General features: G+C 39.2%; 2 protein-coding genes across 2 annotated transcripts; both read right to left on the reverse strand.

The window, feature by feature from the left end:
• Positions 1-273: 273 nt before the first annotated feature.
• LOC100518060 (olfactory receptor 7A17-like) lies at positions 274-1,206 on the reverse strand. The gene has a single exon (XM_003123381.1). It carries the CDS (start codon positions 1,204-1,206, stop codon positions 274-276), a length of 933 nt encoding a protein of 310 aa, XP_003123429.1.
• Positions 1,207-14,189: 12,983 nt separating this feature from the next.
• On the reverse strand, positions 14,190-15,113 carry LOC100518239 (olfactory receptor 7A17-like). The gene has a single exon (XM_013987450.3). The coding sequence runs from the start codon at positions 15,111-15,113 to the stop codon at positions 14,190-14,192; it is 924 nt and encodes a 307-aa protein (XP_013842904.3).
• Between the last annotated feature and the right edge of the window lie 11,649 nt (positions 15,114-26,762).

Here is a 26,762-nt window from a genome sequence, read left to right on the forward strand (position 1 = left end):
TTACATGGGGAAATCAAGACCTTGTAATGTGTAAAAGTTGCTGAGAATGAAGACCTGGTGCTCAGACTCTGAAGGTGATTCCTCTTAGCCTGCACCGGTGCTGAATAAACCTTGCTTTTTCATATCTTCAAGTGCCGTTTTGCTCCTTCAAATGCCACAGTTTTTGCGGTTTCTGCAACATTTCAACAATCTAATCAGAGAATAGCAATTCCTAGCTCTGAATTTTGAGCCCTAAAATCATGGGCACTTCTTCAGTCCTAGGACAATTAGCCTTCATGTGACAGTGATCCCAATGATTCTTTTCAGAGCCGTCTTTATGTCTTTGTTCCTTAGACTGTAGATGAAGGGGTTCAGCATGGGTGTGACCACAGTGTACATCACTGAGGCAATGGCACTTGAGTTTGAACTGTGGGTACCAGCAGAGCTAAAGTACACTCCTAAGACTGTACAATAAAATAATGAAACAACTGAGAGGTGAGATGCACAGGTGGAAAATGCCTTATACTTCCCCTGCACTGATGTGATTTCTCGTATGGTGGAAACTATTTTAGAATATGAGTAAAGAATCCCACTAAGGGAAGCACCACCCAACATCCCAGCTGCAAAATACATCGTTATGTCATTAAGAAATGTGTCAGAACAAGCAAGTTGTACCACCTGATTGATTTCACAGAAAAAGTGGGGGATTTCCACTTTTGTACAGAAGGATAGCCACAACACCATTAGGCTTTGTAACAAGGAATTCAGGGCACTTATCATCCAGGACACCAGAACCAGAATTCCACAGAGCCAGGGTTTCATGATGACTGTGTAGTGTAGGGGGTAGCAGATAGCCACAAAGCGGTCATAGGCCATCACAGCAAGAAGAAAATTTTCCAGTGAAGCAAAAAGTAGGAAAAAGTATATCTGGGAGATACAGCCTTCATAGGTTATAACATTGATCTTTGTCTTTATATTCATCAGCATCTTTGGGATGGTGGTGGAGGTGAAACAGATGTCTGTAAAGGACAGGTTGGAGAGGAAGAAGTACATGGGTGTGTGGAGATGGGAGTCTGAGATAACAGCCAGGATGAGGAGCAGATTTCCAAATACAGTGATCAGGTACATGGAGAAGAAAAGCCCAAGTATGAGGGCCTGCAGTTCTGGTTCTTTTGATAATCCTAGAAGAAGGAATACTGAAATTCGTGTGTCATTCCTTAGTTCCATGTATTGGAAGTGACTACCAGGAGAAAAAAATAGTATAACTAAATTTCTCAAGAATTTTTATTGCAAACATAAAATTCTACTATTTATATTTTGCATTTGAAAAACAAATATCTTTAAAGTTTGTGTGACATTTTCCTCTTTAAGCGATCCCCTGTGCCATTTCTGAATAGGAATTCCTATCCTGCATTCAGCTTTTTGTCTAAGTAGTCATGCATTTTACATTTTTGATGAGGAATTCTGTCATACATTTAGGAAATGTAAATTGCAGGGTAGAGGGTGCTGTAATTCTATGATGGAGAGAGATTATAAGGAGAAATAAATCATACAAATTATCAGATGGAGGCAGGTGCTGTGAAATAAATAAATTGAGTATAAGAAGAGAGTTAACTTTTTTTTTTTCTTCTGAATCATTAGGTAGACCGGAAACATTTGAACAAAGACCACATGGAAGAGAGGACAGGACACATGAGTCTATCTGGGGGAAGTGTGTGCTGATCAGAGGGAATGGCCAGGGAAACGGCTCTGAAAAGGCACCTGTTTCAGAAAATCAAGGCTCAAAAGTAAGTCATTGTGTCCCAGGGGAAAGTACAAGAGGGATAATGATGAAAGATGGTGTCAGAGAATTTGGAGGAACAAGGTGGCCTCTCTGACAAAGCTGAAACTTCAAGTCACAGGGAGTCCTTAGTTCACATATCATTACTTGCACTTTATTAGTTTGTGTCCACAAAATCCCATGATTCAAAATGTGCCACCTCCATGTTTTTATATCTTGGTTGCTATTATAGCACCTGTATTTTAAGGGTCTCATATTGGAGAATATGGACTTAGGTATCCTTTCCCTGCATTAAGTGTCCATGACCCACAACACACACACACACAAACACACACACACACACACACACACACACACACACACACACACGCACGCACACACGCACACACTGTAGCCTCCTGGATGGTGCTACTACCAGGCTATTTTCACCCTTAGCCACGGTAATTAGGAAAACAGCGATATAAGGCAAGATGTTAACGGTAGACTATCTTTCCCAGAAACAGTAGAAATAGTGCCTATATTCCGGTTGTCTCCTCTCAAAATGTAAACATGTGGCTCCATCTATTTTTTAATTTTTAATTTTAAAATTAAGATATAGTTGATTTACAATGTTGTGTCAATTTGTGCTGTACATCAAGGTGACTCAGTCATACACATACGTACATTCTTTTTCTCATATTATCTTCCATCATGTTCTTTCCAAAATATACAAAAGACGCATACAACTCAAAAACAACAAAATAAAACAGCTCAATCAAACATGAGCAGAAGGTCTAAATAGGCATATGAATGGTCAGTAGACATTTGAAAATATGTTAAACATAGCTTTTTGTTAGAGAAATGCAAATTAAACCTTCAATGAGTTATCACATCACACAGGTCAGAGGGGCTCTATCTTAATATGAATATTTTGTATAAAGTATTTAAAGAAACAAAAATTCAGATTAGGAGTTCCCGTCGTGGCGCAGTGGTTAATGAATCCGACTAGGAACCATGAGGTTGCGGGTTCGGTCCCTGCCCTTGCTCAGTGGGTTAACGATCCGGCATTGCCGTGAGCTGTGGTGTAGGTTGCAGACGCGGCTCGGATCCCGCATTGCTGTGGCTCTGGCGTAGGCTGGCAGCTACAGCTCCGATTCATCCCCTAGCCTGGGAACCTCCATATGCTGCAGGAGCGGCCCAAAGAAATAGCAAAAAAAAAAAAAAAAAAAAAAAAAAAAAAAAAAATTCAGTTTAAAAAACAAACAGGAAAAGGGATATTTGGGGGAAAAATGATCAAATAAACTCAGGTGATCTCTAGAGTTTGTGATGAGGATAAAGCTTCCTTGGTGCTGGCAGCTTTCCAACCCCTGTTATTCCCCCTGATGCCCGGAATAGCAAAGCAGCAAAAAACATTTTATCCAAAAGAGAAAGGAATGATATATTTACATTATCAGATATATGACCAGATGTACACCACACTAGAAAAATGAACGAAGGGAATAAACTCACAATTTATAATGGCAAATACACAACAAACCTAGAGGATTTTAAGAAATGAATTGGTAAGAGACTTTTCTAAATGACATCAAATTCAAATCCTTTGTAGCTCGAAGCTCTAGATTTGAATTTTGCATCTTCATGTATTTGATGTTTGAATGTGGAGAGCCACCAGAACCATTTTAAATGGTTCATCCTTACTTGAATAGTCGGGATATTGGTACCCATCCAAAGGCAGTTGACCAATTTAATCAACACATATCTATATAAAGCTTAGCATAGTTCCTTCCTGTTAGTAAATGAATGGTTACTTCTGGCAATGAGATTTGACTGTTTTTCTCTTCTCTCTCTCAAATGTCTCCATTGCTTTCCCATCTCTTGGTCCCCATTTCTACAGTCTGATTTCAGTTTCTTGTCATCTTTCCCACCTATGATAACTGACATCCCTCTAGCCAATATTCACATTAACCCAGACAAATATTTCCATGTTACAAAGCTAAGTGTCCAACTCTCCAACTTAACTCTCTTCCAAACACTCTTTATTGGAGAATGAACCCCAGTTTCCATAGTTTCAAATCCTAGGCTTGCCTGACTGAACTGCCAACTTTACACTCATGCAGTCCTCACCCATAGGAATCTTATAAATATTGAACTTGAGTTTGGGACTGGTGAATGCAAACTATCACATTTAGATTGGATAAGCAATGAGACTCTACTATATAGCACAGGGAACTGTACCCAATCTGCTGGGATAGAACATGATGGAAGATAGTATGAGAAAAAGAATATATATATATATATATATATATATATATATATATATATATGACTCTATATAAGATAGTATGAGAAAAATAATATATATGTACAATTTTTGCTGCACAGCAAAAGTTGTCATAATATTGTAAATCAGCTATAGCTTAATAAAAATAAAATTAATTTAAAAAAGAAAGAACAAAAAATATTGAACATGAGGCACAGCTTCACTTGATGCCACAGGCCTAAGACCCAGAGCCTATATACACCTGTTTCTCTCTGCTTGGAGAGTCAACCACTGGTTTATTTAGAATTTTTCCTTCCTATCTTCAAAACTTCATCTCCTTTTTCAGGCTGCCTGGATCATTTCCTCCATGAAATCTTTTTATACATTCCCACAGAAAAAGGACACTTTCTCTTGCAATAATTTTGATATAGGGTTTTCACTGCATAATTTTTATTTAACTCCATATCTTTTATTTTATGCTAGACTGTGAGTACCTTGAGGCATGAATCAATGTTATAAACACTCTCCAGTCCCCCCCCCCCGCAAACTTCATTTAGTTGGGAACAGTAGCTGAACAAATGATTATTGCATAAAGAAGTGAAAGAATATATCTTCACAAAATTGCCAATGATGAGGTTAAAAAAAGAAGCCGAGAAATATTAACAGAGGTATAGAAGATATGATGGAGGAAAGTTGTTCCATGCTCTGAGATCAGACCTGTTAGGAGGGAAGATTATGGTTTGGAAGAATAAAATAGAATAGAACAAATTAAACACAAAATAGCTATCAGGGTGCATCATACATAGAAAGGTCTTTTGGTTCTCTTGGTTAAAGTGTGTGTGTGTGTGTGTGTGTGTGTGTGTGTGCGTGTGCACGCACACACACATGCATATTCATATATATATATTGCCTTTTCTGCCACACCTGTGGCATGGAAGTTCCTGGGCCAGGGATCAGATCAGAGCCACATCTGTGATCTGCTGCAATCCTGGATCTTTAAGCCACTGTGCCAGGCCAGGGATCAAACCAGCAACATCACAAAGACAAACCAGATAATTAACTCACTGCCCCACAGCAGGAACTCTGATACATATGTATTTTTACTTGCCTGGGAACACTCACTGGATCACATGTAAAAGGCATGTTTTCTGTGGGACATATTGCCTGAAGTAAATTCAGGGATGACTGCATTTTATTTTACTTATTTTTGTTTTTCAGGGCTGCACCTGCAGCATATGGAAGTTCCCAGCTAGGGGTCGAATTGGAGCTGTAGCTGAGGCCTACACTACAGCCACAGCAATGTGGGATCCAAGCTGTTGCTGTGTCTACACCACAGCTCATGGCAAAGCTGGATCCTTAACCCACTGAGCAAGGCCAGGAATGAAACCCACATCCTCATGGGTAATAGTCATATTCGTTTCCTCTGAGCCCAAGGCGGGAACTCCCTCAGGAATAATTTTTTTTTCAAATTTTTTTGGGTCTTTTTGCCATTTCTTGGGCCGCTTCTGTGGCATATGGAGGTTCCCAGGCTAGGGGTCTAATCGGAGCTGTAGCTGCCAGCTTATGCCAGAGCCACAGCAACGTGGGATCTGAACCACATCTGCAACCTACACCACAGCTCACGGCAATGCCGGATCGCTAACCCACTGAGCAAGGGCAGGGATTGAACCCTCAACCTCATGGTTCCTAGTCGGATTTGTTAACCACTGCGCCACGACGGGAACTCCAGGAAATATTTTAAATTAAGGCTAGTCCTGCTGAGGGAGAAGCAATATAAACAAAGGATGCAACAGAAGAGTCTGGTTACAGAGAGCACAGGCAGCAGCATGGGTGCTGACGTGAGCTCAAACTCAAGGGACCACACTCTGACTGCATTTTCTTTTCTCCCTTTACCTCATGATCATCTCCACATCAGGCCCTGATCAGATTTTAATTCCATTTTTTCCCTATTTGGCCACACTTTTAAAATATGATTCATTAGAGGGTGAGGCCGCCCTTGTAGTACTTTCCTCATGCAGCATCTTTTGTCTTATTCTTGGGCTTTAGGTTTTGATCTTTTTTTTTTTTTTTTCTTCTTAAAATTTTGTTTTAAAGCATAGTTGATTTACAGTATTGGGCCAGTTTCTGCTGTACAGCATAGTGACACAGTCGTCCATACATACACATTCCCTTTCTCATAAAAACTTCCATCATGTTTTATTCCAAGAAACTGGATATAGTTCCATGTGCTATACAGTAGGACCTCATTTCTTATCCATTCTAAATGTAGTAGTTTGCATCTACCAACCCCAACTCCCCATCCATCTCACTTCCTCCTCCTCCCCCTTGGCAACCACAAGTCTGTTTTCTACATCTGTGCATCTGTTTCTGTTTTGTAGATAGGTTCATTTTTGCTTTTTTTTCTTTTGGGGGCCACACATGCAGCATGTGGAAATTCCAGGGCTAGGGGTTGAATTGGAGCTACAACTTCCAGCCTCTACCACAGCAATAGAAAACATGGGGTCCGAGCTCTATCTGAGACCTATGCTGCAGCTTGTTGCAATCCTGAACCCACTGCATGAGGCCAGGGATCAAACCCACATTGTCATGGATGCTAGTCATGGGTAGTTCCCTCTAAGCCACAATGGGAACTCCCACTTGTGCCTTTTTTGACAAACCCATTGGGCGTGCTCTACTTCTGTGTTTGAATTTGTCCCACAGGCAAGGGCCTCCACAAAATATGCTCTATAATGAGCTACATATGCCATAAAATCCTACCCTTTCCTTTACTTGATTTATACCTGAGGATATTTTGTCATATATGCATTTATCTTATCTTAGTCGTCTTTCTCCATTAAAATGTGAGACCCAGGAGTTCCCGTCATGGTGCAGTGGTTAACGAATTCGACTAGAAACCATGAGGTTGGGGATTCAATCCCTGCCCTTGCTCAGTGGGTTAACGATCCGGCATTGCCATGAGCTGTGGAGTAGGTTGCAGATGCAGCTTGGATCCCTTGTTGCTGTGGCTCTGGCGTAGGCTGGCAGCTACAGCTCCAATTAGACCCCTAGCCTGGGAACCTCCATATGCTGCGGGAGCAGCCCAAGAAATGGCAAAAAGAGAAAAAAAAATAATAAAAAATGTGATGGACATTTGGGTTGGCTGCCTGATGGGAGGGGGAGGGAGTGGGAGGGATCGGGAGCTTGGGCTTATCAGACACAACTTAGAATAGATTTTCAAGGAGATCCTGCTGAATAGCATTGAGAACTTTGTCTAAATACTCATGTTGCAACAGAAGAAAGGGTGGGGGAAAAATGTAATTGTAATGTATACATGTAAGGATAACCTGACCCCCTTGCTGTACAGTGGGAAAATAAAAAAAAAAAAAACAACAAAAAAAACAAAAAACATTTTCACTGAAATTAAAAAAAAAAAATTGAGATCTAGATGTGCAGGGACCTATCTGCTTTGTTCACTCTCGTGGTTTCAAAACAGTTAGCATTTATAAGGAAATAATTTTTTTTTAGAAAATAAAATTTATAAAATAAAATGAATAGCAAGGGAAATTAACATATACTGGATTCAAAGCAACTTTATTAAACAAAATAGAGCAAAATAATACGATAAATTTTGAAAGAAAAAATTTATAATAACAATAGATTAACACAGGTTTTAAATAACAATAAAATGGACAAAGCCTAAAAAATAGGAAAAATTATTCAAACAAATAGTGAAGGAATTGGTGTCTAAAATAAAATTTCAACCTTTAAAACCATATATAGATTCACACATGCTTATGAAAAAGAAGTAAGCAATTTTTAATTAAATGCAAAAGCATGTGTTCCACAAGGTCTCTGGAAATAATTGCTGTTTTAAAAATAGATCTCCTGGAGTTCCTGTAGTGGCTCAGTGGTTAACGAATCCGACTAGGAACCATGAGGTTGCGGTTTCGATCCCTGGCTTCACTCAGTGGGTTAAGGATCCGGTGTTGCAGTGAGTTGTGGTGTAGGTCAGAGATGTGGCTCGGATCCCACATTGCTGTGGCCCTGGTAGACTAGCGGCTACAGCTCTGATTGGACCCCTAGCCTGGGAACCTCCATATGCCACAAGTGCAGCACTAAAAAAAAAAAAAAAAAAAAAAAAAAAAAAAGGGAAAAAATCCCGAAAAAACCGATCTCCTCACAAAAAGCAAATGGTGGCAGAAAGAATAAAACATGAAATATGATGATAATGCATATAAAAGGTAGTTTATTACTATTACAGATGCATATAAATGGGAGTTTATTACTATTACAGATGCAGAACTTTCTAGTTTTGCTTTTAGCAATGGGAGGGAGGATAAAATATGACTGGTAGATTTGAATATTCAAAATTTATAAACTCTCACAACCCAACAAATACATTACACCTACATACACTATTTAAAAGACAAATAGTAAACTTGTTTTAAAAATTGAAATTCTTTGAAAGAGTGCAATATATATAAAAAAAAAACAGGAATAAAAAGAAAATATGGATACAGAATCCAGGGTAGGGGAAGTGGATGCAGCTTAGAGCAGTTTTGGTGAAATGGTGCCACAGAAATGGTGCCTGTCACACCTACGTGGGGGAGGGGAAGAGTGGGGAAAGTGAAGCTACACGTATCTCTTTTCAGCATAGAAGACTTGTCAAGATGTTAAAGACACCTATCATTCTCCCCTTCTTCCATGTGTTGGAGTGCAGTTCCTAGCCTTTTGTCTCAGAGTTAGAGATCAAATAAATTTAAAAAGAATGTGTACTAAAAAAAATCCCTCAAAGAATAAAAACACTCAGACACCACCAGTATATAAAGCAAAGAACATGCATAGACAATTTGCAGTAGAAAAAGTAAATATACACACACACACACACACACACATATATATATATATATATGTAATGAAATAATTGCAAACTAAAGCTCTTTATCTTCTGCTTGTTGGTGCATTAAATGCGATTTTTAGAGTGTATACTCAGTATAAGCGAAGATTCTGTAAAATGCGTGTCTTAAGCACTGTGGTTGCAAAGGGAAGTAGTGATCTATATCTTGGTAATAATACAGAATATACTCAAATATACCTCATCATCTTAAAAATCTAAAAAATAAATAAGATATCCTCATTTCTGAAAATCCCTTCTCATCTAAAAATCTATTTTCCTCCCTCCCTAAGGAGCAAATCCCCTTGGAAATGTTCCAATTTTACTGACACCCCTGTGCATTCTGCTTCTTCTGGAGTCTCATCCAACTAGATTTTCATTCCCATATTTAACTGTCAAAAATATTCCTTGTATGGCTGAATATGATAGACACTTCTTTTAACATATTAAATAAATTGCTTTATAAATTAGTTAATCAAGCAAACAAACATAGAGATCTCTCTGCTCTGGGCCAGCTGTTTAAGTTTTTGCGTGTGCTCAGGTATGTATTCTTGGGTTTTGTTCTCTCTGACATTTTCCTGCAGTGTCAGTTGGGCTCTTGTACTCACCTTGATGGGAAGCCTGAGAAGAAGTTCTCTGTGTGCAAGTCCAAATTCCTCCCTAGATGGTTAATAGTAGAGACTAAAGCACTTGTCTCCCGACAGAAGAGTAGGAAGGAGAGATACTGGATCCCTGAGCCAGACTTAGGAATCCAAATGCAGAAACCATGCCTTCTCCAGCTCAAGGTTGGACATGCTCAGACATGGGAGCAATGGAGATATTTGCAGCTCTGTGTATTCATGGTATCTGCTCATTATACCTGCTCATTAACACATTTTCCACAGTTACTGCAACCCTGAGCACATGTCCTCATGGGAGATTGTCTGGACAGAATGGGAAATTTCTGTACTGATTTGCTGTTCCCAAGAGATCAGGTTAGAAGTCAAGTGTATCCAATTTTTATTACTACCCCATGATCTCTCCTGGCTTCCAGAGAGAGGTCTAACATTGAAACTTTTCCCAGTGTGGGTCAAAGTTTTCTCCAAGCTAAGGCTGGATAACCTGTCTTGACTAGTTCCCCTAGGTCTTTAAAGAATCGACTTGTAATTGGAGAACGTGGCTCTTAATATCTCCAGAAGGTCATTATTTCTTCCTCAATAAGGGATAGGGATGTGTTTCTTTGCTGTAAAACCATGGATAAAGTAATCTTTGGCTTTATAAAGTTATTAACAGATCAATCAGGAGTTTAAAAATTTTTAAAAAAATTAAATTATAGTTGATTTACAATGTTGCATCAGTTTCTACTGCACAGCAAAGTGACCTAGTCACACATACATACACATCTACCATATTCTATCCCGAGACTGACTATAGTTCCCTGTGCTGTATAGTAGGACCTCACTGATTATCTGACTTTCATACTTGTAGTGCAAGTGAAAAGTTGGCATTCAGTCCTTTATTTATCAAAAACACTTGGTAATTATAATGCACCATGGGCTGAGCTTAGAAAATTATATGTACTGACTCATTCATTGTTTTTGCAAAAGTCCATCCTGTAAGGTCTGTACAATTATAAGCCTCATTCTAAATTTGCAAACTTGTGGTTCCCGAGGGCATGTGATGGGCTCAAAGTTATGAACTGTTAAGGGATACACTTTGATTAGGACATAAGATACTTCTAGGTCTTATGATCTAGGCCAGTAGTTTTCATTCAGAGATAACTGTGCCTCCAGAGGACACTTGGCAATATATAGAGAAATTTTTTTTTTGCCCAACCCAGGGAAGTGCTACTGGATGTAGTGGGTTGAGTCCAAGGATGCAGGTCAGCAAACTACAAAGCACAGTTTGGAATTGGCAGATTCTAACTATTACATTTAGAATGGATAAGCAATGAAGTCCTACTGTACAGCCCAGGTATCCAATATCTTGGGATAGAAAATAGTGGAAGATGGTATGAGAAAAAGAATGTGTGTGTGGCTGGGTCCATTGTTGTACAGAAGAAATTGGAACAACACTCTAAATCAATTATACTTTAATTAAAAAAACCTACAAAGCACAGGACAACCCCCACACAAGGAATTCTACAGCACAATGTCAATAGTGATGAGGTTGAGAAACACTATTCTAAACAATCATTTCTTACAACGTGAATCTGTACATGAAACATTAGGAGATCTTATTTAAGTATGGACTCTGTTCTTGCAGGAGTATTTTGGCCCAGAGATTTTGCATTTTGTAACAGACTCCCAGTTTTAGTTGGTATTACAGGTCCTGTTCTTTGAGAATCAAGACTGTGGTCCAGTGTTAGAATCGAGTATAGGTATTGTTAAGTCTCTTCCATTAAACATCTTCCTGCTTACCGCCTGTCTGATATAAGGTAGTCAAATGTTGGACTCAGTCATTCTGCTTCTGCTGACATAAGTTTACATGTTCTCCTTATTTCCCACTTGTCAGGAAATAAAACACTTTGGCATTCATTCCTTTTTCTACACATGGGAAAAATTCCTCCTAAGAAGTTGGTGTGAGAAGTGATAATATTGCAGAGCTCATAGGAAATTACCTTGCACAGATCGGATGCTCAATCCATAGTAGCTATTATGACTGTGTCTGAGTTCCACATTTACCTAGCTCATAAGGACCCTCGAGAATCTCTTATGATAAGAAGTTAGTCCAGGATTATCTGGTCCTAGGAGTCAGGGAGTTGTGCCCTTGATTTCCTCCCAGGGTCCCCTGCAGGGAGAATGCTTGAGGGGCCACCATTCTATGCTTTTGTTTTTTTAATTTTAATTTTTTATTTTTTTATTGTTATTACCCTGACACAATTTTTTCCCCCACTGTACAGCATGGGGTCCCAGTTAAACATACATGTATACATACTTTTTTCTCACATTCTCTTTCTCCATCATAAGTGACTAGACATAGTTCCCAGTGCTACACAGCAGGATCTCATTGTTAATCCATTCCAAAAGCAATAGTTTGCATCCATTAACCCCAAGCTCCCAATCCATCCCACTCCCTCCCTCTCCTCATCTCCCAGGCAACCACAAGTCTATTCTCCGAGTCCATGATTTTCTTTTCTGTGGAAAGTTTCATTTGTGCTTTTTTTTACGCAGAGACCTAAAATCTGACCCCCTCACACTGGCTGCATATAGGCTTGGGAATAATTTTTAGATTATTTCAAGTTCTTTTACCATGTTTCAATCATCTATTCAGGAATCCTAGTAAAGCTTCTGTATTCCTCCAATTCTAATATTCTTTTTTTGCAAGTCTATAGCATGGAATGCATAAAGATTTGATGTCAACAGAAGTAGGAAGTTCTTGTGTATTTGTTTCTGCCCCAAGTAGAATTTCTTTGGAATTCTGATGGGTTATTTGTATTGTATCTTCTATTAGACATTTGAGAAATTCCCATTCATTCTCATTCTCTCCCTTTCTTCCTCCCTCCCCTTATCTTTCTCTCTCTCCTCTCTCTCTATCTCTTTCTCTCCATCACTCTTTCCAAATAACTTTAGAGACAGTTGCGTATTTAGGGTTTTTTTTTTTTTTTTTTGGCCTGGAATAGAGAAATATGGAAAGCACTTCTCTTGAACCCTAATAGGAAAAAGGAAGATAAAGTTATATATTTTCTTGAACCTGTCAGAAAGCTGAGGTCACAGAGCAATCAACTATTCTTATATTTAGGGTAAATCAGGTGCATTCAGTAAGAGAGAGAGATGTGAGGAAGAGCTTGCCTGGGGGAAGATTATGGGAGGAAGGCAGTGCCAACATCCATCAGGCAATTTTCAGGTACAGTCTTAAAGACTCTCTAAAGGTCAAGTGTGGGTTAGCTACCATGAGAGCATAGAATTGATATTATTGGGTAATATTATTTCAGCATAACACTCAAATAACCACATTAAGTCAAATTATTTTTTCAAGTTTATTTTCCTTTATCTACAAAAGAGAAACAGATCATGGATATGGAAAGCAGACTTGTAGCTGCCAAGGGGATAAGTGTGAGGGAGCAGGATGGACAGAGAATTTGGGGTTTGTAGATGCAAACATTTAGAATGGATAAGCAATGGGGTCTTAATGTATAGCACATAGAATATGTTCAACCTCTTAGGTTAGAATATGATGGAAGATAGTAGGAAAAAAAAGAATATATGTGTATATATATATACATATATATATACATATATATATATATATATATATATATAGTTACTTTGCTGTACAGCGGAAAATGAAGTAACATTGTAAATCAACTATTATTTAATGGAAAAGATATTTTCCTGGGTGGACCTCACAGGGATATGTGTTCTTGATGAAAACTTTTCCAGTCATTATGGAAGGGATTGTAGACACAGCTGAATAAGAGAATGGTATCATAATGAGGAGACTAAATTTAATTACTACATATTACACATATTATTCTTAAAGTCTATGTTAACAGGAAGAGCAGTTGAGGTACTAATATATAAATAAATGATAGAAAAATGTGGATGACTCTGGTATCAGATGTTCCTCTATTATAAAATTTTATGAATTTCTTGGGTTGTCAATGTAGTTATCATATGAGTAATGCAACTAATGACTCTTCTTTTGGTATCAAAAGAAAAAAAACTTGGGATAATATATGTCTTTTGAGAAGAAATTATTCTTAAGAAAGACATGTTGTCCTATGGAAAAAATGAAATTGACAAATATTACTTATACCAGATTTGGAAAACATTTGTGAAAGTATGGACATAGAACTATCTATATATTAGGAAAAAAACCTAATACAGTGAATTACTTAAATTATACAGAGAAATTTCCAAGTGTAATTTATTCCATATGAGTAAGACAACTTATGACCATTATTTTAGTAAAACAAAAGAAAAAACTTGGAATATCTGTCATTGAGCAGATATTATTATTATTAAAAAAATACATGGACCTAAGAAATAAATGGGATTTTGAACATATTTCTAATATAAGTTTGGGGGAAAATGTGTGAAAGCAGGAAAATGGACAAATAAAAAAAATTGGATATATATATATATATATACACACACAAATATATTATATATTATACTGTATTTATATAGTTTTCTGCTCTGATAGAGAAGAAAACTTAGTAAATTTTGTTACTTATGGGTAGAGAGAAGTTGAATTCAAAGGAATGGAATTTTCAGGAAATAATAGAAAGACCAAATTCTACATTCACAATCTGATCAAAGACTAGCAATTTCTGGATCCATTTATTTGAGCCCAGCAATCATGAGCATTTCTTTGTCCCAGGATAATTGCTTCATTTATAGTCCAATGAATCGTCTAAGAGCCCCCTTTATGTCTTTGTTCCGCAGACTATAAATGAAAGGGTTCAGCAGGGGTGTGACCACAGTGTACATCACCGAGGTGGTTATGCTGTTGTATGAGCTGTGGGCATCAGCAGGGTTAAGATACACTCCTAGGACTGTACCATAAAATAAGGCAACAACTGAAAGGTGAGAGACACAGGTAGAAAATGCTTTATACTTTCCCTGAGTTGATGAGATTCCTCGTATTGAAGAAACTATCTTAGAATATGAGGAAAGTATTCCAATGAATGGACCACCACTCAGCAGCCCAGCTGCAATGAACACCATTATGTCATTAAGGAAGGTGTCACAACAGGCACCTCGGACCACCTGGTTGAGTTCACAGAAAAAATGAGGGATTTCCAAGACTCTACAGAAGGGCAACCACAATATCATTAAGGTTTGTATCAAGGAGTTCAGGGCACTCATTATCCAGGACACCAGAACTAGCAAACCACAGAGCCAGGGGTTCATGATGACTGTGTAGTGCAGGGGGCGGCAGATGGCCACAAAGCGATCATAGGCCATCACGGTCAGGAGAAAGTCATCCAACCCTGCAAAGAGTAGTAAAAAGTATATTTGGCTGATGCAGCCTGCATATGTTATACCTTTGCTCTGCATATGGATGTTCCATAACATCTTTGGGATGGTGGTAGAGATGAAACAGATGTCGACAAAGGACAGGTTGGAGAGGAAGAAGTACATAGGTGTGCGGAGATGAGGGTTTGAGATAATGGCCAGGAAAATGAGCAGGTTCCCAAACACAGTGATCAGGTACATGGAGAGGAAAATCCCAAATATAAGGGGCTGCAGTTCTGGTTCATTTGATATTCCCAGAAGAAGAAATTCTGAAATTTGGGTGTCATTCCCTGGTTCCATGTGGTAGAGGAAATGACCTGGAAGTAAACAAAAAATAATATGACTAATTTTTACAAAAATGGCTGTCACTGGCATAGTGAAATACTACAATTTACATTTTGCAGTCATGTAATCAATGCCTATAATTTTGGCATGAAATTTGTCCCCCTCAGGGCTTTCTCTGTGCCATCTCTGATTACAAATACCTGCTCATCTCTCAGCCTTTCCCCCAAGAGGTCAAGTATTTTGTACTTTTCGTGAGAATTTCTTCCAAGATCTTGGGACCTATAAATTGCATACTTATCATCTTGAAGGCAAGGAGTATAGTGTGATGAGAGAGAAAAGTCGCTATGGTTCAATGATGGAAAATAATATTAGCAAATTCAAAATCATAGCATGACATGTCAAATGCTGACAAGTAAAATGAAGAAAAAGAGAGTGTATAATGGAGACAGTGGATGGGGTATTACTCTTCATTGAGTGTGTAGGTGGGCTGGAGAACAAGGTAACATTTGAACAGAAACCTTAAGGAATAGAGGTTGGAAGGTTAAGGAAAGATGTGTCTAACAGGAGGAAAGGACAGGACAAGGACCCTGAAGAAGCCACTTGTTACCGATATTCAATGCTCAAAAGAAAGTCAATGTGTCCAGGGGTATGAGAAACAGAGAGGGTGATGAAAAATGGGGCCAGAGAATGCTATGGAATGAAATGGCCTTCCTGCCTCTGCTGAACGTCATGGTACAGGGATTCTCCAATTCACATGTTGTTCCTTGCACTTTACTGATTTTGTTTCCAAGGAAAGCTGAGCATGGAAATGGATCTAATTTTGTTTTCATATTCTGTTAACATTCTATCATATGAATTTCTTGGGGAATGTTTTGGAGTATAGAAGCTCAGGTATTCTTTTTTTTCTTTTTTTTTTTTGTCTTTTTTTTTGCCATTTCTTGGGCCGTTCACGCGGCATATGGTGGTTCCCAGGCTAGGGGTCAAATCGGAGCTGTATCCACTGGCCTACACAAGAGCCACAGCAACACAGGATCTGAGCCGAGTCAGCTCACAGCTCACGGAAACGCCAGATCCTTAACCCACTGAGCAAGGGCAGGGATCGAACCCGCAACCTCATGGTTCTTAGATTCGTTAACCACTGTGCCATGATGGGAACTCCTCAGGTATTCTTATTTCTAAGGATTATCATGCCCTACTACACATACACAAACACACACACACACACACACACACACACACACACACACACTCAGCACTGTGGTCTCTCGGGCCAGGTGAGCACCAGGATCTACTCACATCCAACCACAACATTTAGGAAAAGAATGAGACAAGACAAGCTGTCAACATCAGATTATCTAACCATACCCTTATATATACTAAGTGAAGTAAGTTAGAAAGACAAAGACAAATCTGTATGATATCACTTATGTGGAATCTAAAATATGGCACAGATGAACTTATCTACAAAACAGAAACAGACTCACAGAAATGAAGAACAGACTTGTGATTGCCAAGGGTGAGGGGGAAGGAAATGGGATGCATGGGGGGTTTGGGATCTGCAGATGCAAACTATTACATTAGAATGGGATAGGCAGTGAGGTCCTATTGTACATCACAGGGAATTATATCTAATCTCTTGGGGTAGACATGATGGAAGATAATATGAGAAAAAGAATGTCTATATATATGTGACTAGGTCACTTTGCTGTACAGTAGAAACTGGCACAACACTGTAAATCAACTATACTTGAATCAAAATGGCATTCTATTAAAAATAGATTTTTTTCCTTTTCAAAAAAAAATTATACCCAAATTCTAGTTGTTAATGTGTTGATGGACATATAACTATGGCCTTCAATTCCGCTATGAATATTTTGGGTCCTATGTGTATTTAGACACCTGGGAAATCATCACAAAAACATAGATACAAGAAATAAATAAATATGAACAGGAAAAATGATTTAATAAGCTCAGATGGTCCTGAAAATTGTGATGAGGAGAAAGCTTCCTTGGTTCTGACACCAAATCAACCCCAGTCATATGTTCTCGATGCCCAACATACCTAAGAAGGCAGCAAACAAAATTTATCCAAAGACATCTTACTGATTGAACATCCCACTAGAAAAAATGAGCAAAGTTAATAAAAACACACTTCAGAAAAAAAATACACAAGATACATCAAAGGGTGGGTAGGTTTTATTTATATATTTTTTATTGTCTTTTTAGGGCTGCACCCGTGGCATATGGAGGTTCCCAAGCTAGGGGTCCAATCGGAGCTGTAGCACCAGGCTATGCTAGGACCGCAGCAATGAAGAATCTGAGCCTCGTCTGAGACCTACATCACAGCTCATAGCAGCGCTGGATCCTTAACCCACTGAGCAAGGCCAGGGATCAAACCCTGTCCGCATGGATGCTCGTTGGGTTCATTAACTGCTGATTCATGACAGGAATTCCAAAGGGTGGGTTTTAAAAGATGACATGGTGAAAGGCTTTTATTAAATTTATTTTTATTTTTATTTTTTTGTCTTTTTTTTTTTTGTCTTTTTGTCTTTTTTGTTGTTGTTGTTGTTGTTGCTATTTCTTGGGCCGCTTCCGCGGCATATGGAGGTTCCCAGGCTAGGGGTTGAATCGGAGCTGTAGCCACCGGCCTACGCCAGAGCCACAGCAACGCGGGATCCGAGCCACGTCTGCAACCTACACCACAGCTCACGGCAACGCCAGATTGTTAACCCACTGAGCAAGGGCAGGGACCGAACCCGCAACCTCATGGTTCCTAGTCGGATTCGTTAACCACTGCGCCACGACGGGAACTCCAAATTTATTTTTATTTTTTGCATTAAATTAATTACTTTTAATTTTATTGGCATATGGTTGACTTACAATGTTGTGTTAGTTTCAGGTGTACAGCATTATCATCATACACCTCCATCTCTCTGCTTGGAGTCTCACCTACTGTGCCATTTGGAATTTTTCACCCCTTCTCCATCTTCCCAACTGCCTGTAGGCCTCTCTTTCATGATTTATTTTTATTTTTATTTTTGCTATGGCATGCGGTGGCTTGATGTGAGATCTCAGTTCCCAGAGCAGGGATTGCATCCTGGCCACAATGGTGAACATGCTGTGTCCTAACCAGTAGACCACTAGGGAACTTCCCAAGGATGGTCCCCCCCTTTAACATTTCCACAGGGAAAGAAAACTTCAACATACACTTAATTTTGTTGTATGGGCTATCAATATGACTTAATTATTTTTTAATTAAGATATAGTTGATTCACAGTGATGTACCAATTTCTGCTGTCTGGCAAAGTGACACCAACATACATTCCTTTTCATATATTATTTTCCATCATGGTCTATTCCAAGAGATTGGATATAGTCAATATGGCTTTTTTTTTAGATGTGCTTATGGCATGTGGAAGTTCCAGGGCCATGGGTGGAACTTCAGCTGTGGCAGCAACCTGAGCTGCTGAAGTGACAATGCTGGACCCCTAACCTGCTGCACCACAAGGGATGCCACATTAATTCCATGTCTTCCACAAGTCTCTTCTCCAAGTCCATGATTTTCTTTTCTGAGGAGATGTTAATTTGTGCTGGATATTAGATTCCAGTTATAAGTGATATCATATGGTATTTGCCTGATGGGAGGGGGAGGGAGTGGGAGGGATTGGGAGCTTGGGCTTATCAGACACAATTTAGAATAGATTTACAAGGAGATCCTGCTGAATAGCATTGAGAACTATGTCTAGATACTCATGTTGCAACAGAAGAAAGTGTGGGGGAAAAACTGTAATTGCAATGTATACATGTAAGGATAACCCGACCCCCTTGCTGTACAGTGGGAAAAAAAAAAAAATTCCATGTCTTCTTTTCCCTACTAGACTGTGAGTGCCTTGAGATGTATAACGATGTTGTATACACTCACCACCTTCCCCCTACACCCAGCACCAGCAGACTTAGTTGGGAACTGTAGCTAAATAAATATATTTTATTTATTTATTTATTTTTTGTCTTTTTGCTATTTCTTTGGGCCGCTCCTGCGGCATATGGAGGTTCCCAGGCTAGGGGTCCATTCGGAGCTGTAGCCGCCAGCCTACGCCAGAGCCACAGCAACGCGGGATCCGAGCCGCGTCTGCAACCTACACCACAGCTCATGGCAACGCCAGATTGTTAACCCACTGAGCAAGGGCAGGGACCGAACCCGCAACCTCATGGTTCCTAGTCGGGTTCGTTAACCACTGCGCCATGACGGGAACTCCTAAATAAATATATATTGCATGAACTTGAAAGAATGCAATCTCACAAAATTGCTGATAGTAGATGATGAAGCAGAACAGAGGCAGGGAAATGCTAAAATAGATGTGGAGAACACACATCATGTTATCAACCTCAGGGCCATGATCCAATTGTTATTCCTGTAACTATTCATGTTTATTTTGCCACACGAATTTTAGTGGTCCAATGATGGGTGAGTTTGGCCTTTCTCTCATTTTTCTTTGTAGAATTCTTTCCTTTGTTATGCTTGGGCTTTAATTTTTTTTTTTTATCTCTTTTTTGGACACATCCTGTAGGTGTCCTTTTTGTTAAATTTATTTTTTATTAGGGTAGAAGTGATTTACAGTATTGAGTCAATTTCTGCTGTACAGCATAGTGGCCAAGTCATACGTGTATATACATTTTTTCTCATATTATCTTCAATTATGATCTATCCCAAGAGGCTTGATATAGTTCCCTGTGCTGTACAGTAGGACCTCATTGCTTATCTATTCTAAATGCAATAGTAGGTATCCTTTTGACACTGGTCCAGGTTCTCTTTCTCATACATCATGCGAAGTCCTCCCCATATCTACTCTATAATGTCCTGCATTTGTCACAATTATCTAGCCCCTTTCCTCAGATGAATTACCCTGGAGGACATTATGCCATACATGTATTTATTTCTTTGAACCCTGCCTTCTCCATTATAATATAAGATCTAAATGAGCAGGAAACCCACTGCTTGGTTCACATTTGTGGTTTCATATATGTGTACACTTATATAGAAAAAATTAAATGGAAATGGGAATTCATAAATAGGATGGCACAAAATAAAACTAGGTTAAACCATTTTATGGTTTCAGTTCTGTCCTCAGTTTTACCTAACTGGACTTCCACTAACATCACTTAAGTGTAGTGGAATCAAAATGAAATGGTAAGTGAAATAGACATGAAAAGAGATTATTACCATTCAGGATGCAAGAAAACTTTCTATGTTTAAAAACAAATAGAGGACACAATTTAACTGAAAGATAGATTTGGCCACACAAAAAATTTAACCTCTCAAACATCATCCCCAATACATCTATACAGATGTGAAATAATTAAATGCAACAGAGTGAGACTGGTGGGAAAACCTACACTCTCTGGTTGAAAGCTTGTAATCAAATACAATAGAAACTCAGAACCCAATACATAAGCTGTGCAAAGAAATTGTATGGTCAATTAGCAACAGAGGAAAATGATAACAAACCCCAAAGCATATGCAGCCTCACCAGTAATGAAATAATTCTTTAGTATTCCCCTTTGACCTACTCAATTAAATTTATTTTAAATGTGAATACCTAATGTGAGAGAAGATATTATGATATACCTGGCTCACGACTGTGCTTGTAAGGAAGTATCCATGAGTCTGTATCTTGCTAACAAATACAAAACATTCTTAGCTAACACTATATTAATTTTTTAAATGCCCTCACTTCCATGTACTTGCCTCTAAACCTATTACTCAATTTTCCTACTCTCTAACTACAAAACTCCTCTAATATATTCTGATTTTATTGGAACCATTTTATGGTTTCAGTTCTGTCCTCAGTTTTACCTAACTGGACTTCCACTAACATCACTTAATTGTCAACAATTATCTTTGTATTGGAAAATTCAACAGGCATTTCTCTTTTTTGCCTATTAACAAAGTACTTATAAATTAATCAACTAACAACAAACATGTCCAACTCTTGGCTCGAAGCTAGGCTCATTAGGATCTCAGATGACCTTAGCGTCCATTCTTTCTGAATCTTACCTGAATTAGCTATTCTGTCCCTAGGTTCACCTGGATGGGTACTCTGAAAGGAAGATCTGTGGAATTCTGAATTACTTACAGTTGGTTGATGATGGAGTCTGAAGCTGTGTTCTGAGACAAGATAGAAGGAGTGAAGTGTTAGTCTCAGACAGATGCAGGACTCCAAAAACAGAAAGCATGTTTCCTTCACCTCAAGGCTGTAGAAGCTGAAAGACTGCAGCAGAGGAGGTATTTATGGATCCTCAGGTCTGCTCATTAGGGACATTTCCTTCTTGTTACTCCAACCTCAAGCACATGATTTCCCTCAGTACACTTGTCTAGACAGAAATTTCTCCTAATGATTCTCTGTTCCCAAGAGACCAGGTTAGAAGTTAGGTGAATCCATGAACCTGTCTGCTTTCTAGAGGTCTAACCTCTATCACCTTATCCCAACCATGATTCCAACTTTTCTCAAAGGTCTAAAAGTGAGGAATCTATCTTGATTAGGACAATTGGATTCTCAAAGAATTGACTTATGGTGGAGACAGAGCCCTGGTATTTCCAGAAAATTATTACCCTTTCAAAAAAGAAAATAATTGAGTCTTTTAATATGAAACCTTGAGCACTATACTCTTTGGATTCATGTAATTTTGTCTAAACAATTAAGATTTTTATATTTATATCACAAATTAGAGGTTTTCATTTAACCCTACATTATAAAATATTTGTTAATTATAAGATATATATTTAGATCTTTTGGTTCCATATAATTTGGTTTATTTATTTACCGTCACTAAATTTTTTATAAGTCAATTTCTTTTTTTATATGCACATTTTTTCATACTGTCTTTACTAAGTTCCAACCCAATAGGATGGACATATTTCCCTGTGCTGTACAGTAGGGCTGCATTGCATTTTTTTGTTTCTTTGGCTGCATAACATGAGGAAGTTCCAAGGCCAGGGATCAAACTCAGGCCACAACTGTGAAAACACCGGATCCATAACCCAATGAGCCAATAGGGAACTCCTAAAAATTCATTCTTCTACCCCACAGCTTATTTTATTTTATTTTATTTTATTTTATTTTATTTTATTTTATTTTATTTTATTTTATTTTATTTTATTTTATTGTCTTTTCTAGGGCAATAGAAACCACCCATGACATATGGAGGTTCCTAGGCTAGGGGTCTAATTGGAGGTGTAGTTGCCAGCCCACACCACAGCCACAGCAACCATCTGTGACCTATACCACAACTCATGGCAATGCCAGATCTTTAACCCACTGAGCAAGGGCAGGGATCAAGCCCACAACCTCAAGGTTCCTAGTTGGATTTGTTAACCACTGAGCCACAACCGGAACTCCTAAAAGTTCATTCTTTCACCCCACAGCTTAGTTATTTTTTAAATTTTACTTTGTTTTATTGGAGTATGGTTGTCTCACAGTGTTGTAGTAGTTTCATGTGTACAGTGTACAACAAAATGAATCATACATATAAATATATCAAGAAGGATATGTAGGGGAGAAGGATCAAGATTGTGGAGGTGTAAGATATTGTGCTCACTTTCTCCCATAAACACATCAAAAACACATCTACATGTAGAATGTATCACACAGCACATCTACTGAACACTGGCAGAATAACTTAAACATCAAAAGGGCAAGAAACCTTCCATGTAACTGGGTAGAACAAAAGAAGAGAGAGAGAGAGAGAGAGAGAGAGAGAGAGAGGGAGAGGGGGAGGGGAGAGAAAGAGAGATAGAGAGAGAATCAGGACAGGACTAGCACTCCTGAGAGGGAGCTGTGAGAGAGAAAAGAACATACACCATGGCAAGCCATCTAACTGACTGGGAGGTCAGCTGAGATGGAGAGACCTCAAAGTTGCCAAGAAAATGCAATAGCTGGACTGAGGAGGGCAGAGCAGAGTGAGAGCTCCGCAGATCCCCTGGACCACTGCCCCATACACCATGGCCTGACACTCAGGCAGAGGCTGGGCCCTGAGACTCAGACTCTGGAGGTGAGTTCCAGGGAGAGGACTAGGACTGGATGTGGAATACTACTCAGCCATAAAAAAGAATGACATAATGCCATTTGCAGCAACATGGATGGAATTAGAGACTCTCATACTGAGTGAAATAAGTCAGAAAGACAAAGACAAATACCATATGATATCACTTATAACTGGAATCTAATATCCAGCACAAATGAACATCTCCACAGAAAAGAAAATCATAGACTTGGAGAATAGACTTGTGGCTGTCCGACAGGAGAGGGAGGGTGTGGGAGGGATCGGGAGCTTGGGGTTATCAGATACAACTTAGATTTACAAGGAGATCCTACTGAGTAGCATTGAGAACTATGTCTAGATACTCATATTTTAACAGAACAAAGGGTGGGGAAAATGTATACATGTAAGAGTAACTTGATCCCCATGTTGTACAGTGGGAAAAAAATAAAATAAATTAAAGAATAAAAAAATTAAACCATTAATTTATTAAAATGAAAGAGATCCAAATAGGGGAATAATTACTTCAGTCAATGGCTAGTGATATTCATACTCTGACTTGTATGATTCTCACCCATAGAGGTTTCATCCCTGGGTTTTAGGAATAGAAAAATATTTAAAAATTTTCCAGACTCTATTTTTTTCTCAAGACTCTCTCCACAAAAAACAATGATCTCTAAAACGCATAAATAATTTTGTGGGGGAGGTTGTCACTTTCTTGTCTTAAAGCTTCAAAGTGCTTTGTAAGGCAGATAGTATAAAGTCCAAACTTCTCTTTTTCTCAGTATATGCAGATTCCTTCCAAATATCACTCCAAGCGGACCTTCCAAGTTCATCTCCCACCAACTTCCCTTCAGGCATTTTCTCAGTATTGAGCATTGATGCTTATGCATATATACAACTGGGAACATATGTTCCCAGGAGGCTCAGCTTGCTAGCTTGCTAGCTGTGTGACAATGGACAAATTAGTTCATATCCTTAGGTCTCATTTTTTTCATCCATAAAATGGGTATTAAAATGAGTCCATTGCTTGTAGAGTTGTTCGATGTATGAAATAATCTGTTTTCTGGAGTTCTCATCATGATGCAGTGGAAATGAGTATGACTAGGAACCATGAGGTTACAGCTTTGATCCCTGGCATGGCTTAGTGGGTTAAGGATCTGGTGTTGCCATGAGCTGTGGTGTAGGTCACAGATGCAGCTCGGATCTGTCATTGCTGTAGCTGTGGTGTAGGCTGATGGCTGCAGTTCTGATTGAACCCCTAGCCTGGGAACCTCCATATGCCATTAGCAAAAAGCCAAAAAAAATAATAATCTGTTTTCTCCTTTAACAAATAACAATTCTTACCATGGGTCTGACACTATGCTACATGTGTGGCTCTGTATATCCAATGTGGAGGCAAAATAGACATATTTCTTACTCCTTAGAGTTAGAAATCTGGTGAAAGAGAAATCTGTGAGTTAGCAATTGCACAATGAATGGACCTCAGTAAAAACTGAGGCAAGTGCTATGAGTAAAATGGAAATAATTTCAAAATTCCTTCCAAAATATAATCCTTGAGATGTTAGTTGATATATAGATTAATTTTTAATTTTTATAAACTTAGACTTCTTTTAATGCATACCAAAGAAAAATTCATTATTGTTTAGGATAATGCTAAGTAAAAAAAGAACAAAAAGAAAATAGAAAGAACTGAGGGCATTACCATTGTGGCACAGCAGAAATTAACACAATGATTATCCATGAGGATATAGGTTCAATCCCTGGCTTGGTTCAGCAGTTACGAAACCGCCATTGCCAAGAGTTGTGGTGTAGGTCCCAGATGCGGCTCAGACCTTGTATTGCTGTAGCTGTGGCATACCCCTTGCATGGGAACTTCCATATGCTGCAGGTGTGGCCCTAAAATAGAAAAAAAAAAAAGCTGAGAGTCAACTTAAAGGTAAATGTGGCAGCAAACATCATGAATATCAAAAAATTTGCTATACAGAAGAAATTGGCACATTGTAAATCAACTATACTTTTGAAAGTTTAAAAAATGAATATCAAAAATCATAATGCTGTCAGAGGAGTGCCTGAAGTTGGTGAACACTGACTGACTTCAAAGGATTTCACATGCCAAGTGGTTAGTTCTCAGTGAGTGGTAGTTGTCATCAATGGAAGCTACCAGGGCCAGAACCAAGACACACTCTTTGGCTTCAGAACAACATGGCAGTGGTGAGAATCAAGTGTGCCCCATGGGGACACATGGTAGAACCATGGGGTATTACCTACCTGAGTGTGGATGACAAGAAAATCAAAGAACAGGAGACAGTAACAGAGAGAAAAATGCACATCAAGTCAACCATGATTTTTTCCAGTGTGGGATTGCTGATATTTTTGTTTTCCCTTGTGCTTTCTAAGTATTTCCAAATGTTCTGCATTTTTCCTGGATTTCTTTTGAAGTCATAAACCCATACTATGTTCTCTCTGAATACAGAGTCAATTCTGTACTTATACTCCAAAGAATAGTTGCTCTAAGGCATTGTAAGACAGAACTGCCGTGGGAGAGGGAGCAGAGAAGAGAGCTATGGGTACAGCTGCTCCTTTTCCTTCTCTTTTCTTGGAAGAGCTTCTAGGACTGATATCTTCCCTGGCTTCTCCAGGTTTTTCCTCATTTCTCATGACTTAGTCCCTTTCACACGCTCCCCACTCTGTCCTGAAATCATCACTGTAATCTGCAAACTTTTATATTTCTAGTCCTCCCTAAATCTGCAGCCCCTCCCCCAGCCAATCTAGACCCATGCCCTCATTGTCCCCTTTTCTCTCCCATTCCAATATCCCTGATTCACTTACTTCCACCAACCCCAGAATCTTGCTGCCCTCAGCTTCCAAAGAACCATCCAAATGCCCATCTCCTATTTCCCTCCCTGGTCTCGTATCTGCCCAGCCTTGCCCATTCTCTCCAGGTTCTCCCATATTCCCCTCCCAGCAGCAGCCTCTCAGCCCCTGACTTGGCCCCGAGTTCTACTAGGTAACCAGCCCCCAGAAGCCTTCCTCCATCTCCCCCACACATTCCACCCCATACCAAAATTCCTGTAATTTCCTCCCCAAGTTCCCACCCCTTTCCATTCTTCCAGGACCCACATATCTCATTGCCTTCTTTAACAACACTTTCCAGTTTCTCACATTTCACCCTTTTACCCACCCTGTGTGTGCTCAGTGGTTTCAGTCACCTGAGAACCATAGGACTTCTGTCCATCCCAGGGTGCTGGTCAATAATCCTCAGAGGGTCCCCAAGATCTCCCAGTCCAGCTAGCTCTTCACATTCTCCCAAGACCACCCCCATTTAATACTCTTGCCCCTTCTATTCCCCCAGTTTCTGTACCACCTCAGACCTATTCATCCCACCCTCCTGAATCCCCATAAGCCCTCTGAGTTCAACATCCATCCCACATATCTCTCCGTATCTTCTGTCCTCCTAGTTTCTGTCATCCATCCTTTACTCTCTCTGCAACTGCAGTTACCACAATACAGCCGCTCTCCAATTCCAACATGCTCCCACCTTCCCCCCAGCTCCTCCACAGAACCGAATGTCTCCTCAGGTCCCCCAGTGCCAATCTCTTCCAATACAACCCAATTCTTATCCAG

Source organism: Sus scrofa, chromosome 2 (assembly GCF_054392235.1).
Source record: "Sus scrofa isolate SSC_HxYL_T2T_F1_AM1 chromosome 2, Sscrofa_HxYL_maternal_Yorkshire_Landrace_v2.0, whole genome shotgun sequence".
Taxonomy (NCBI): domain Eukaryota; kingdom Metazoa; phylum Chordata; class Mammalia; order Artiodactyla; family Suidae; genus Sus; species Sus scrofa.

Bases quoted from the DNA above. Each gene is read 5' to 3' on its own strand.
- LOC100518060 (XM_003123381.1), bottom strand. From the start codon at position 1,206: ATGGAACTAAGGAATGACACACGAATTTCAGTATTCCTTCTTCTAGGA.
- LOC100518239 (XM_013987450.3), bottom strand. From the start codon at position 15,113: ATGGAACCAGGGAATGACACCCAAATTTCAGAATTTCTTCTTCTGGGA.